Source organism: Geospiza fortis, unplaced genomic scaffold (genome assembly GCF_000277835.1).
Source record: "Geospiza fortis unplaced genomic scaffold, GeoFor_1.0 scaffold192, whole genome shotgun sequence".
Taxonomy (NCBI): Eukaryota; Metazoa; Chordata; class Aves; order Passeriformes; family Thraupidae; genus Geospiza; species Geospiza fortis.
Window position 1 is genome coordinate 5,421,580 of NW_005054315.1, and position 15,508 is coordinate 5,437,087.

The following is a 15,508-nucleotide window of genomic DNA, read 5'->3' on the forward strand; positions in this document are numbered from 1 at the left end:
ACAGCCTGAGTATCTCTGCTAATACCACCTGCGGTTTGTTCTCGCCTCTGCATTGTGGTGAGTGATTTCCCCATTTGTGCTGAAACAACTGGATGTGTGACCACACTGAAGTGGGTAAAGGGGCTGACCCAGTTAAAAAAAAAAAAAAAAACACCAAAAAACCAAGAAAACCCTCTAACCTATATTTCCCTACTGTATCAGTTCCACACACGGGGGTGTTGGCAGCAGCAGAGGCACAATGCAGGAATGAAGGACAGAAAGAGAACGTCTTACACTGGTGTTACTGCTGGCTTCTTTTTCATGTGAAAACACAGTCTTAGTTACAGCTTTGGTTTAAACTTTGCACTCAGCTTTGATGTACTTTAGCAGCTTGCAGAAAGGTGATAGCGTGTGGTGACTGTGGCTTTGGTCCCTCCTGATGGCCAGAGGGAGCAGGCATTGTGTTATCACAGGCATGTAAACTGTTTGGATATGATGTGATGAGATGGTGGCTCCTGAGGCGCAGGCTGGTAATGAAATCCAAGCTTGCCCCTGCTCCCATTCCCTTTTGCTGATCACAGTTGGCTGGTACAAGTGGCTCTTAAGTCCCACCATTAAGTTGCTATCGACACAAATGGGTTAGAAAGAAAACTCCAGAAGAAGGGGCTTGGCTCATTTTTAATTTGGATCAGGTGAGTGATCTGTCACTAATTAGTACACTGAGTTACACTGATGATGACTGTGGTGCAGGGAGGTGAATGGTAAGGCTTATGGTGGGGATTTGCTTCAGTCAGGCTTGTAACTGATAGTCACACCACTTGATTAAGCAAGTGAGTTCGTGTAAGGGCATAGTGTGCTCGATGGTCTAGCAATGTGGTATGTATTTTCCTTGGAACACAGCCCCCTCAGTCAAACTTTGTTTCATTTGGACCATGCATCCCTCCACTAATGCACAAGCTGTCCAAAACCCCCAGGTATTAGTAGGGCACATATTTCTAGGACTAAGTCTGACATTCTCTACCCACTCCCTTTATGTAAATCTCAATCTTATCCTAAAGGAATGTATTTAGATACTTGTGCCACCCATTTTCCTTTTTGGAAAATATAAACCCCCCTGGCACCTTGATGTGCACAACTCCTTCATGCCACTTCAGTGTGCATGCAGCATCTGTAGCAGAGGTATAGGAGTTGCTCTTACTCAGGTCTGATACCAGGTAAGAAATGATGCAGCCACTGAGGCTGTGCCGGCTCATACCAGCTGAGGAAGAGGCTCCCCTCTGACCCATTTGTGTGGTGCTCTACCCTTCACCCCCTGATGATATGCACAGAGCACCATCATTTCCAGGCTGTGGGCAGAGGAGGGCTGCAGCACAGAGCTTGTGCTCCCTGCCTGGTCCCTTTGGAGACAGGCTTGCTCACAGTTCCCCTGTGTGAGGACTTTCAGTGGTAAAGAGAAGACAGCTTCTGTTGCACCCACCGTGCGTGCAGCCAGGCATGGGCTTTGCTTTTGCTCTCTTAACGCTGTGCTGGGTATAGCAGAAGCAGGCAGGCACATGATCTCCCCGAAGGCAGGATCCAGAGTTACTGTAGACACTGGCCACCAGCTTCTTTTGTAGCTAGCAACTGTCACGGTGTGGTTACAGCCAAAGCCTGTCACTCCTACAGTGTCTGCGGGCTCTGGAGTGTATTTCTGCTACTGAATCCTTTGTGCTACTGCCTGGAGATTAATTCTGCACCATCTATCAATATGTGTTAAGATATTTCTGAGTTGTATTTATTTTTTGAACGATTTTTAATAGCATTTGATGTTCTCTACAGGTTTCATTTTCCTTCACCAATACTTCAAGGCACAGAGGAGCTGGTAAAGGCATTGCCATGAAACCTAACTTGAAGCAATGGAAACAACTCATGCTTTTTGGTATCTTTGCATGGGGCCTGCTTTTCTTGGTGATATTCATCTATTTTACAGATAGCAACACTGCTTCATTCTCTGAAACCATTGATGGGAACGAGGTACTTCTTAATGAAGATCTCCTAGGTACTTTTAAATCGGGGACTGGAAATTCTAAGAAATGGACTGTATTGGAAGAGGCCTTTAGAAATGAAGATGAGTTTTTTCCACCCCAGTTAGGAAGAAAATCAAAAAGTGCTTTCTACCAAGTGAATGATGATTATTTATTTGCTGCTGGTCAGCCTCAGTCACACAGCCATCTTCAAGAGATAGAAAAATTCATTTCAGCTGACGTGAATAATCCAAAAGGAAATATTTTACAGAACAACTGGAGCCATCAGAGAAGAATGAGGAGAAGAAGCACAAAGCGTAGGAGAGGCCAGATGCTTGATGAATCTGATGACTGGGATGGGCTGTATTCCACAATGTCGAAATCCTTTCTTTACAAGCTTTGGAAAGGGGATGTCTCTTCCAAGATGCTAAACCCTCGACTGCAGAAGGCGATGAAAGATTATTTGAGTACCAATAAGCATGGGGTGCGGTTCAAGGGGAAGCGAAACTCCAAGTTGACAGGAGACCAGCTATTCTGTGAGCTAAAAGAAAGAGTGAATGTGAAAACAATAGATGGCAAGGAGGCTCCCTTCTCCACTCTTGGATGGGAAAAGCACGTTCCCCAAATTCCACTGGTCAAATTATATACACATGGCTTTGGGAGCTGTGCAGTAGTTATGTCTGCTGGTGCAATACTGAACTCCTCTCTAGGGGATGAAATAGGTGGGTGAAATGCATCTATTTGTGTGTGTATATATATGTAGATGTGCGTGTTCATGTTTAAATTTCAGAAGAGTCATGTTTCTCAAGCACAGATCAGTAAAGTCTGGTTGTTCTCTTTCACTAGAGTTGCATGAATGTAAACTAATGGACTTCAGTGAGGCTGTTCCCTTTTAGAACAATATAACTGAAAGGAAAATCAGGCCTGAAGTCATAATCTAATTTAAAGAAAACAATGATGCTTTCATATCATATTATAGCTTGTACTAGGGAGGCAGAACTGGTTTCATCAGATCTGCCATATTCAACATTTGTGTGCAACATGTGTTTATTTCTTCAGCAGATTAGAGCTGTGTTCAGGTTTTATTCTGCAAAGCTGTATTATACTGGTCTTTATTTTGCAGCAGCTCACAACTGCTGTTGTGTGGTTGGCTGAGACATTTGTCTCCATGTCAAGAAGCAGTAGAGTGTCCTCTTCATCTCTTGCTAGTTTAGAGTTCACAGACATAAAGAATTCAGACCCTCAAGTAGCTTCATGCACTGAGATCAAGTCCCCTGGCCTCTTTTCTGAGACTGAATTTAAATGAGTTCAAGTGTGTTCACCCATTGTTTTCCCATTGCCACACTGAGTCAGTGAGGTTACAGGTGTGCTGAGATGTCAGTGTCACTCAGAATCCCCTACCTCAAGGTGGGAGTTTTCTAGTAGCTATTCAGAAAAGGATGGTAGGACCATAAAACTAATCCAGGTCGCTTCTGTTTTTTCTTTTCAAATATTGCTACTACCTGTGTTAATGTCTCAGTAGTTCTTCATTTTTTTAGTACATGTGCAGTATGCTAAGAGTGTTGAAAGAAGGATGAAAGGTTTCAGAACTTGTTTCTGAAACAAGAAGAGTTATCTCCTTCAGCACTCCACAAAAAACCTTTTGATGTTCACTCATTAATCCTCCCCATCCTTCCAGGACTTCACTTGCCTCATCACTCTGTCTCATCTCTTTGACACAGATAGGTTTTCTTTAAATCTCTGGGATATGTTGGAGCTTCTAGGATTATCAAACTCCTGCAATAGGCTTCCAGCACAGCAAAGGTGCCCAGCTAGCCTGCTGCTAAAATCACACCAGGGTAACCCCTAATTCCATAGGAAGCCTCACTGATGTAGACATCTTTGGGGTGAAAAAGGTTAGCAGTTCCTACCTTCTTGTTATCTTTGCTAGCATGTTATCTTTGACTGGAACAGAATCTTCTGTCACTGTTCCCCAGTACAACCAGTTTACACCAGTATGGATTAGTGCTGTACTGTAGAATCCATAGCACAGTTGTGACATATTTACATAATCACATATTACAGCATTTTTCAAGTCATATTTGCACACTCAGGTGCAGCCCAGGCATGGACTTGGGTGTTTGACATGGTACCTGGGGCCTGCTTGCTCCTGAGTGCACCCATTTTCTTAGGAAACTTCTGGGCACAGAAGCTTATGTCATTTCCTACAGAAGAACTTCGGATTTAAATGGGAAATTGTCATCTGATGCCACCTAAAGGGAGGAAGATTGGGTTTGAAAAAGCCCACATAGAATTTTTAGATCTCATACATGTTGTGCAAGGAGATGTTGGGGCATCAGCAATCACAGAAGGTTTTTTATAAGATTCTCTCAGGGCAGATACCAGTGACTGAGGAGAGGATTTGGCCCAGACTGTGGGGGGCGAAATGACTGCTTATAGCAATGGTAGACAAGGGAGAGCAATTTTAAGCTAAAAGAGAGGAGGCTTAAATTAAATCTTAGGAAGAAATTCTTTACAGTGAGGGTGGTGAAGCCCTGGAACAGATTGCCCAGAGAAATGTGGATGCCCTATCCCTGGATATGTTCAAGGCCAGGTTGGATGGAGCTCTGAGCAACCTGGTCTAGTGGAAGTGTCCCTGCCTATGGCAGGGTGGTTGGAGCTAGATGGTCTTAAAGGTCCCTCCTCACCCAAACCATTCTGTGGTTCTATGGTTTATTCTCCCAAGAGAGGGAAAAAAAAGCCTATGAAAGAAGTAGTGAAGGACATTTCCCTTCATAGGCCTTTAGCTCCCTCTTCTGTGTTCCTATTAGAAACACAAGCAAAAATGTTAATTTGTGTTCTGCCTTTTGCCCTCCTCTCCCCCACCCCTCTGACTGTTTTTAACTGACAGTAGGCATGGAAATACTGTGCAAGTATAGCAAACACTCCTATCGTGATCATGCTATTAATTGAGAGAACCAATTATTTTGGCATTGTAGGAAGTAACAGGGGCCTGTGATCAAACCCCAAACTTTTTTTGATCTTTAAAATGCTTATCTACAAACACATACTAAGATTAAAATCAGTTTATTTAAAACCAGCTATTTTTGGCAAAGAAGAAGTTTTTCATCTGTATATGAAGAACCAGCATGAGTGTTGTTGGAAATTCATCACGCTGTCTCTCAATTAAGCTGCAAATCATACAATTCCCATTTCATAATCCAGTTCTCAGTCACCACATTGTCTAAAAGTTGTCAATCCCGGTTCCAAATTTATGTTCTTAAATTCATTACAACAAGCTTGTGTTTTTCTTTTCCTTCTCCAAATACGTGAAGTACCTGCAGATTTTTAATTTCCTTTAGTTCCTGCACAATCAAGATGCTTGGTAGATGAAGTCTAAGTGTTGAGGCTAGGGCTGTCCCTTCATGGGACACAGAATAAATTTCCACTCCTTAGGTTCTGAAGAGTTGGGTTTGGTGGGCATCTGGCAAAATCCCTCTTTTCAGACATGACATATTAATGCTAACATGTATGTCTGAGATCAGACTGTTGCCTGCATGCCACACTGTGTTTCCCTGTATGGAGTACAAGAAGTGCAGAGTAAAGGAGGGGAAAGATGAAAGATCCCAATTTGATAGGAGCAAGTCAAGGCTTCATTGAGGCATGTTGGTTATCTTTGGAGACTTTTGCCTCTTCCAGTTTTTGAGCTACAGAGAACACATTTTAAATGACTAGAGATGAGCAGCTATACAGACTACCTGTGGGTTAAGGCATTTCATATTCTCAGCTTCCATGGATAGAAGGGATAAAAGCAGACCAAATACCACCTACCAGCAGGGGCCATTGTTTCTAGACAGTGGATAAAATGTCTTGCTCTCCTTCACACCTTTTGGGCTTTGACATCCCCTTAAAAGAAGTGCTGGGAGAGTGATTATCTCTTATCCAATGGAGGCTTGCATGTGGTGTCTACCCTTGACCCATACTTGACCTAGAGCTGCTTTCTCTTCTCCAAGGTCAACTGCTTGTGCAGTAACTTTGACAGTTCAGCTCTGTTAGATCTTTGCTACCAAGGGATCCTGAGGTTTCTTTATGTGAGCAGATGTGTGGGCTGGCTTCCATACAGAGGCTTTTTAAGATTTGTACTGAGCTTGAGAATAAGTACACAGTATGATTAATAGATTTGGGGTAGTCTGCGATTTTCAGGTATTATAAAATACTGTGAAACACAATCTTATAGTTAAGCATTGTTGTTCATTCAAATGTGCAATTAGATATCCTTGCCGTTTACATGCTTTTCCATGGAGTAATTCTCTGTAAATTTTGTGATAGAAGTAGCGAGCAATTGTGTGTGCTGGGTGTACTAATAGTCTTCCCACAGTAAGTCTATCCAATTAAGAGAAGTATTTTAGTATTGCATGCTAAATTAATAGATGAATCTGAACTTTTTTCCCAGTGGGCTTTTATGTTAATAACATATGGCAGATGCAAGAGGATTTTTGTTTGTGCATTGCAGAACATTCATCATCCTTAGAATATCCAGATTAGGACAAATGTGTAAGCTTTGTATTAGTTTAGATAACTGGTTTTATCTTACTGTTCTGCATACTAAGAAAAAATAGTTACCCCCTCATTTGTGCTTCTAGATTCTCATGATGCTGTTTTAAGATTTAATTCTGCTCCAACACGTGGCTATGAAAAAGATGTTGGCAATAAAACAACCATGCGGATCATTAATTCTCAGGTAAGATCTTCCTTTTCAGAGTTCAAGTCAATGTCTCTACTGTACAATATGACAGGAAGTAAATAACCTCTGAAAAAGTGTTGGGTAATATGGGAAGCAGGTAGTGATTCAACAGTTGTGATGCAGAGAAGGTGAAAGTTTTCCCTTACGGGGATGTTGGCACTGCTGTCAGTGTAGAGTGGCTTGATAGCCTCGTTTCAGAGAACCAGTTTGTAAAGTTTCTCATGTGAACTAATCTGTAAAGGCTCTGCAGGATGCCAGAGAGCTGTCAGTACAGAAGACCTTGACCTCCTGGAGAAGCCATTGCCTCCAGGATTTTCATGGAGCTCAGGCTGTGGTGATTCCAAAGCTGTTTTCTCATATTTTCCAGTTCCCCAATTATTTCCTGGCTGGAAGGCAAAAGAAATGGGAACTGAGTTGTGTAACACTAGGCAAGTCATCATGGTTTAAACATTTGGAAAGAGCTAGTAAAAAACTTTAGTGTGTAATGCGTATTACACATCAGGTGAGTTTGTTCATCTGAATGGAAACAAGAGAAAGTGGGGTTTTCTGTGTAAATAAATAAATAAATAAATGTGACTTGAGCTACAGTGACACCTTATGGTTGAGATTAGTTTTTCAAGTTCAAAAATGCTATTGCCTGAATTCCTGTCTTGGGCAAACCAAACCTCTTTGTTCTTTATGAAACGCAGACAAAAAATCAGCAACAGAATTTCTGTGAAATTTTATGACATACTGAAATGAGTTTACTTAGTCAACACCAAGAGTATGGTTGGCCATGTAGTATGCTCTGCACATATTGATTCTTGTTGAAGGATAGCAAAATTTTCAGTTACTGTAATTTTTTTGAGTTCATTTTTTCTTCTGCTTTGAGTGGCTGCCCATGCCAAGTCTGTTCTTGGTGTGTGTGTGTTTTTTTATGTGTATAAGCTCATGTTCTTTGCCATCAAAAAGAGGACTGTTTGCTGTCATTCACTTCACTTATTTTGTAGGTATTTGTGAGGCTGCAGAACAGACTAGATCTTTGAAGTGATTTGGGTTAAATATGCCCCCTTTCTTTTGTTTGCAAGAAGAAAGAAGAAATATCTTATTCTGCCTTAAGTGCTGTAATCAGTATATCAGGGAACATGGATTTTCATGTATTTTATTTTACTTTTTTTTTTTTGTTTTGTTGGTTTTTTTCCTTTCCTTTGATGATTCTCTGTTTTACTGTTGGCCAAAATGTCCTGATATTGACCATGCCTGAACTCCTGAACTGGTCAAGGATCAAGGTTTAGAAACTCTTTATAGTTTACTAGATTCAGTAGGCTTCCTGTAGAAGAGAGAAATGTTCTCAGGGAGTGATCTGAGCCTTTTAGCTCCCCAGCACATTCAGAGAGATTGTGGTTAAATTAGCTACTCCCCGTGCAGGGCAGACTGGGGTCTTCTGGCTCCCAGAGCTGCTGCAGTACATTCCCACTGGGATGGTAGTGGAGGGAGGGTCCTGTGGTCTTCTCTTCTGCACTGTGTAAGGTTTGCTCCCCATAAGACCTCTCAAGAAAACAGAGAGCAAAATTCTGGCCAGGTCAGATCACATGGCTTCCTCACAAGTGTTGTTTGTATTCCCACCAGCTTTGTGCTCCTTTAAAGAGGTTAGAAGCCATTCATGGTGGTTTGTCCCCTTGCTGAGATGTTACCTTGCCCTCTATGAGACTGAAATCTGCACAGGCACTTGGTGGAAGTTGCTTTCCCTACCTGTACTGTAGCTGGGTTACCTGTACAGGTTTACTGACCCTCCTCCCCTTCTCACTATTGGAAACTCCTGCGTTCACTTAATTAAAAGTCTGAAGTGGCCCCTTGTTCCTTCATATTCTCCACTGTGAAAGCCCAAAGGACATGAAGGAAGCCTGTGCACTGGCAGCAGATACTGTTATTGCAGCAAAAACTCATAGGTACGATACAGACTCACTGAATGTGAAGGCAGTAAGAGCTCTTTTGTGTGGTAAGCATGGAACCAAACTTTTAAAATCTTAGCCTTTTGGTCAATTTGGTCTGTATACTCAAGAAAGATGTTTACATTCTGAGGTGAAAATTGTTCTGAGAAATTAAGTTGAGGATGCTTGCTGATAGCAGCATGACTAATTCTGTTCTTACTGTAGAAGGCTGATGGAAATCATTAAACTCAAAGTTTATGGTAGGAAGAATATTGCTATGGCAACAATATTATTTTTCTGAAGAAAAATATGCATAATTAAATATGGCTCATTGGATCCTAAAGGGAAATGAAAATTATTATGAATTTATTTGTCTGGAATGTTGATTATTTTAACAGCTGGAAGAAAATTCATGCTGTTTTGACCAATGCTGAAGTGGCTGGCATTGGATGCACCAGGAATCAAAATTATCTAGTTAGACATGGAGGGTTCTGGAAGGGGTGAGCCAACAGGAGTGAAGAATAGACTTCCACTGTGGTGGGATGACCAGGCAAAGTACTGGGAGATGCAGGAAGGAGTTATATGAGAGCAGTAGATTAGACCAAAATGACAATTCCTTCAAAAATAGGCCTGTAATGTGTGTAACATGCCTGTTGTTGGAATTATTTCTCTAGGTGTTCCAATTTGTACAGTCGTGGTCTAATTTGCTTTTTTGTTTTTTTTGATTGAAATGACACTGACTTTCTGTTAAAATGAGAAAACCTTGAAAAAGGTGGTTGGGGATGGGTGACAAAGACATTAACCTTGGGGGCTGTAGCCCTTCAAAGAAAGCTGCTCTGTGTCCAAGAGGATCCCACAGGTGATCTGAAATACTGTTTCATTTTCGAGTTCCAGAGTACACAGTAATGTTGATACACAATAACACAGCATCTCAAGTGGTACCATCACATCCCTCGCAGATGGAGAGTAATTCAGCATACTGCTACTTCAGACTGTCATGAGTGCTGTTTATGGCTAAGCTTTTTTTGTATATTTTTTTAACAAAACAAGATGCTTAAAATCAACCAGAACTGAAGCATAACAAACAGCAGCGTGGGTAGGACTGTTCACTTGAGAGAAGGATTTTGCCATTTTTCTGGATCCCACTTGCTTTTAATGCTGTGGAATTCTTTGCATTTGTGTTTGCAGATTCTCACCAATCCAAACCATCACTTTGTCGACAGCTCCTTGTATAAAGATGTTATTTTAGTAGCCTGGGATCCTGCTCCCTATTCTGCAAATCTGAATGTGGTAAGATATCCACTTGGACCTTTCTTCCCAATTATTTGAAAGTACTGGAGAAAATTAATTTACTACTTTAGTCTTCTGGTTTCCCCTTTTCACCATGAGCCCCAGGTGTGTATCTGAGTGGAGAATGCTATGTCTATAGGAATTGGTCAAAATTGGTTTATTGATCAAAAACTTTTTAGTAGCCAGCAATTATACTGGAAGGGACTGTTCTGAGATGCTAGGATAGATGAATAGTGGCATTTGTTTGATAACACATTGCTATTTTCACATAACAGTGTGTTTTCTGTGTGTTTGCCAAGGAGGGAACATTGCTAGATTTCAGAAGTAGGTTTTATCAGGAAAGGTGAAAAACTGCATCAGTTTTTCCCCATCTTCCCTTCTGCCTTCCCAAACAAAATACAACATCCAAGTGCAAATCTCTCTGGGTGCCCTCCCCATTTCTCAGGCCTCCTCCTCACCAGTATTCCCTTTATGTCCACTGTCCCACAGCCATCTGTGCCCTGCCGTCCACCCCCTCACTGAGAGCAGCAGATGTCCATCTGCTTGTCACTGGGAGAGTCTCTACTTTGGCTGTTGCTGCAGCTCCAGCAGACAAGTTGATCTGATGGCTTTTGGCACAGGGAGCTCGGAGCTGAGCAGGCTGCAGAGTAGAAAGTAAACCTTCATCTGCTGCACTCCCTTAGCAACAGATGCCAGGGGCTGCCTGCTCCCACGCAGGCTGCCATCAGCCCGCGTCACAGCTGCCACTGCCTCCATCCGGGCCAGGCATGCTTTCAGAGGAACATTCACCCCCAGGCCCAGATATCATGTCAAAGCTCTTTGAACCTCTTCTTTAATGTGGGTCTGTGAGGGAAAAATGGTCTTGGCTCATCCCACAGCAGTCAATTACTTATTGGGAGTTTCTGTATGAAGAGAAGAAACAGAATAGCCCAGAGTGAGGCATGCCTTTCTAGCAGAAGCATCCACCAGTGCAGGCTGCTTTGCTACCTTTGCTTCTGTTCTGCAGAACCCAAATGAAACCAGTTTATGCTATTGCACATGTAGTGTTCAAAACATGTTTCTCACTATTAAAAAACATGTGACTTTTTTCCTCCCAGTGGTATAAGAAGCCAGACTACAATCTGTTCACTCCCTACGTACAGCATCGCAGGAAGAATCCAACCCAGCCATTCTACATCCTCCATCCAAAGTTTATATGGCAGCTCTGGGACATCATTCAGGAGAACACTAAAGAGAAGATACAGCCCAACCCTCCTTCTTCAGGGTTTATTGGTAGGTGTACCATAGATGGTCCCAGTAGACAGGTTAGATTAAAAAAATAATTTCAAACGTATACATTGCATGAGGATCAAGTCCATAAATGTGTACTGTATGCTCTAAACAGAATCAATGACTAGCAAAAACACACAGTATGAGAACTAGAAAATAGCTGAGTGAATTTGATGTTCTGCTTTCTCGCCCTTTACATCCATAGTGTGTCTACCATATCTATAAAATATGCATATATCTATGAGAAATTTGTATTATTCCATATTAATGTATCTTTTGAGGACCTAGTGAATTCTGAAGTTCCTCATTGGGATCATAGAGCAGAGAATCCTCAGACAACAAATGAAAGCAGATGGCAGATCATGTAGACAGGATGAAATCAATGGCAGGCTGAGCTGTATTCCCTACATAGGCCAAGGGCTTCTAGTGCTCAGTCTGAGCACTTCTCTTCTTCACTGGAAGTAATAGAGTTTCACTGTATTTTTTTGGTCCTTCCTTAGTATTTCTGAGGGCACAATTTGGCACTCTGCCCACAGCAGGTCCTGAGTGTGGACAGGTCTAGAGGATGCAAGTAGGCAGAGTGGCAAGGCTGAATCAGGGTCATCCTGGCTTGTGCTTCTAGATCAGAGGGCAGTAGAGCTTCAAATACCATCTTCTGCTTTGGAAACTCCATTATTTCCTCACTGACATTGTGATATTGATCTGATAGGTATTTGCTGCAGTCAGAAAATGGTTTGGTTTTTTTCTTTATATTTGAAAGCAAAGACACCTGAGATTGCATCTGATATGGGAAAACCAGTTTTGAACATTTATCTTGGGTTCTGTATGCAGTAGTGGCATCCTAGGTCACCTTGGAGCACAGCAAAGGCCTTAGAGAGGGTGCAGAAGCTCTCAGAGGGAGAATACAAAGGTTTCTGGGAGATGCTCATCTTTGCCTTGAGTGGCTTGTGCATACTTGGAACATGAGTGGAAGGCAAAGGAGGCCTGGTGTGTTGCTGGACGGAGCCTTGGCAGTTGGTTACTTCTTGAAGTGAGGTTTTTCTGGAACCTGCTTGTAAAAATTCACAGGGAGAAGACAGTTCATGTGAAATGATCCCACCAGCTGCATTTTGCAAAAGTGTTTCTTGTAGCAATGAAGCTGTTGATAAAAATAGGTTAACAGCTGCTGATTGTAAGAATATTGAAGAGGATCATTGTGCTGTCAATCTGTACTTCCACCATGCATAAAAAACACTTCAAAAGCTTTCTTTGAAGAAATGGAATTAATTTCACTATGAGACTAGAACAGCAATCTTCAATCCCAAATCTAAATGTTAGTGACAAAAAAAATCCTTCAAGCAGAGAAAGCTTTGAAAATATAAACCATTAAACAAGCAAAATTTTAACAACAAAAGCTGTACAGATAAATATACTCTGTGTACAGATGCAAATTTGCCTTCTTCTCTAGTGGGAATTTTATTTATGTTGTTCTTTTCCAAGGAGCAGTGCTTTTTGGTAGGCTGTTACTAACTTTAAAGAACCAAGGTATTAAGATGAGCTTATTGGATGTCATGTCCACCCCATTTCATAACCAGCTACTGTTCTAATAGATGTATTTTAAATATTTTATTAGGGAGAGTCTTCCTGTTTTGATAACCTTATCGAATTAATGTCTATGTATTGCACATATAACATAATCTATATACAAAGGTAGCACAGAAAGAGCAAATGCATATTGTCAGGGACATAAAGGGTAAGATAAAGCATACAAAATATAATGCAGCTTGGCAGAAAGCTGAAAAGTCATGTTGGTCTTCACTTCAGGTATCTCTCAATCACTCATGCAGCAAATAATCCTGTTGGAACTGAAGCTGGCAGACACAACTAGTATTCCTGTATGAAAGAGGAATGCTGAATATTGAGCTTATACCTGATCTTATAAAATCTATAAAATTATTTCCTATAGAATTAGTAGAAAGATTGAGTAAGTGATGGCTATCATAAAATATGAGTGTCTTAATTTCAAGAAGAGAAAATAATTTATTAAATTACCACACTACTAAATGCTACTGTACTTAAAACAGCTATATGAAGGAAATAGACTGTTGTTAAATAGGGGGTATGAATTTTTACCGAGATATACATTCCTGAATCTGAGCAATTTCTAGCAAGGACTATGATGATCTTAATCATATAGAAAAGGTTACAAAAATGGTTCTGAGTCAAGTGAAGCACTTTTGTTCCAAGCTTTTTAGCTTCCATTAGGCCCAATTTACAAAATTGGACAAATGTATAAATTAAAACATGGAAACATGAGAATGTTTCTTTTCACAAATGTCAAGAATGTTTTTGCATGGTCTTACACTTTTTCTTCAGTAATTACATTTTTCTCCTGACAATTTTAAATATTCCTGCACTATTTATAAGAAACTGAATCTTGCCAAAGGGAGGATGTTGGTAGAATGTGTCCTCAAGGTGTTCTTCTGCAGCAATGAGTCAGCATCCTTCCACAGTGACTTATGTCAGGGGAATCTTTCAACATCATTAATAATGGTATTGCAGTACTTAAGTCACAATATTATTAAATCTCTCAGAAAGGGAGCCAGTGGGGAAGAGGCAGTCTCTCACGTGCTTTGATTTTAGAGGAATGAGAGAGAGAGAGAGAGAAGAGGTAGAACTTCTCCCCTGTTTGTTTCACTGCGTGGGAGCTAGGGAAAATAATGGTTTTTGCACTTCCTTTGGGGTACGGGCTGCCCTGTATCTGCATAAACTCTGCCTGGACCCCCTGCCTCCCTCAAACCCTGCTAGGTCAGCTCAGCATCAGCTCAGTGTTGCTGAGGAGAGGCAGCAGCATTTGATAGCTGGTGGCTGGGTGAGGGAAGCACAGGGCATGTGCCAGCTGTGGAGGGGAAATGAGAGGATGGGAAGAGCAGGATTGGTTGGGGAGATGGTTTGTGGGTAAAGGTCCAACAGGGTAAACCAACCTTTTGATTTTAATCTGGGAGTCTCTTTTGTTTTGTTTCCTGAGACACCAGCATGGACTTCAGCTGGCTTATAACTTTGCCTTATGTGACATGTCATAGCTTAGCTAATGCCACTCCTCACAATAAACCATTTCTTTGTCTTCCTAGTCTAATGCTTATAAGAGCTTTGAGAAGTCATTCCTTCATATTTTTGCATTGCTTTTGCAGCTGCTGCCTTCACACTTCTAAACAAATTTCTGCACAGTATTCTCATCATGCATTAGCATTAGGCAATTGCCATGGTGGCTTTTCACAGTTAAAGTTGTTGGTTCCCATTTGGCTGAAAATAAGTTTGCTAAATGAGTATTGATATGTTTACATCTCATCTTGGACTTGGATCTATGCCATTTTCCTCAGAAGATAGATAAGCTTCCAACCATCAAACCTCAGGCTTGGATTCCACTGGCAAATCCTAAATTAACTCTGTTACTAGGGACGGATTTGCCCTACCTTTTGGCAAAAGAAGTAAGTCAACTCTCACTTCCTGTTAAGTCTTTCATTGTGAAATGTGAACTCAGTCTTCCTCCCTTCTTTCTGTACATATCAAAGCTCAGTTTTTAATTGAATCTGATAGTATATAAAGTGTCAGTCTCTACTGTTACCATTCTGCTGTAAGAGCTGACTGTTCCTGTACCCTCTTTGGTAGCCAATGTAAACAGCCTATTCTGACCTTAAATTTTTGGCATCTGAAGACCAGGAGTAAAACTGCAGTTTCTCAAAAGCAGCATTCTGTGCTCATTGGATGGGATGGTACATTAGCATTTGGAAATTCTGAGAGCTTTTTAATAATGTCAAGATCATATAAAGGCTTTTCTGTGGAGATTTTGCTCCTGTCCACTGTTTACTTAGTGGATTTTCTATAAATTCCTACTTACCATAGTCCATCAGTACACTTTCCTGATTTACCTCTTCAGAGGTGACTTTAATTGAAATTCACATTTATGTACTGTTAGAGAGCAATGACTTTGATCTTTTTAAAAGCTAGCTGAAAGCTGTGACTGGAGTATTTTGGTTTGTTTTCAATCAAAACATAACCTGTGTAGATTCTCACATTTTAGGTTGTCTCTGTAGGTGGTAGTTTTGATATGTGCTAGAAATTTTAGCATAACATACAGTCCATGGAATACAAAATAACAAAGCCTAGATTACTTTATTGTTGGGAGAAGGGAAATGTTTGAGGCTTTACAGTTGACACTCCAGTTTTAACAGTTATGCATCAGTAATAGTCAATAACATTATTTTAATCTACATTTGCATGCATCAAGACAATAGTACAAGCAAGGCTATCATTGCACTGCAACATTAGCTGGTTGTTGTAAGACTAAGAACTTA

The 15,508-nt window shown here is 41.0% G+C and overlaps 1 protein-coding gene across 1 annotated transcript in view; it reads left to right on the top strand.

Annotated features, from left to right (window-relative positions):
* Positions 1-15,508, top strand: part of ST6GAL2 (ST6 beta-galactoside alpha-2,6-sialyltransferase 2) — a 46,857-nt gene that overhangs the window by 22,823 nt on the left and 8,526 nt on the right. The window contains exons 2-5 of the mRNA XM_005419985.3: positions 1,798-2,704; positions 6,605-6,702; positions 9,804-9,905; positions 11,003-11,177. Coding sequence (XP_005420042.1) covers positions 1,855-2,704; positions 6,605-6,702; positions 9,804-9,905; positions 11,003-11,177 — 1,225 coding nt within the window. The 5' untranslated portion in view covers positions 1,798-1,854. The remainder of the gene's footprint in view (positions 1-1,797; positions 2,705-6,604; positions 6,703-9,803; positions 9,906-11,002; positions 11,178-15,508) is intronic.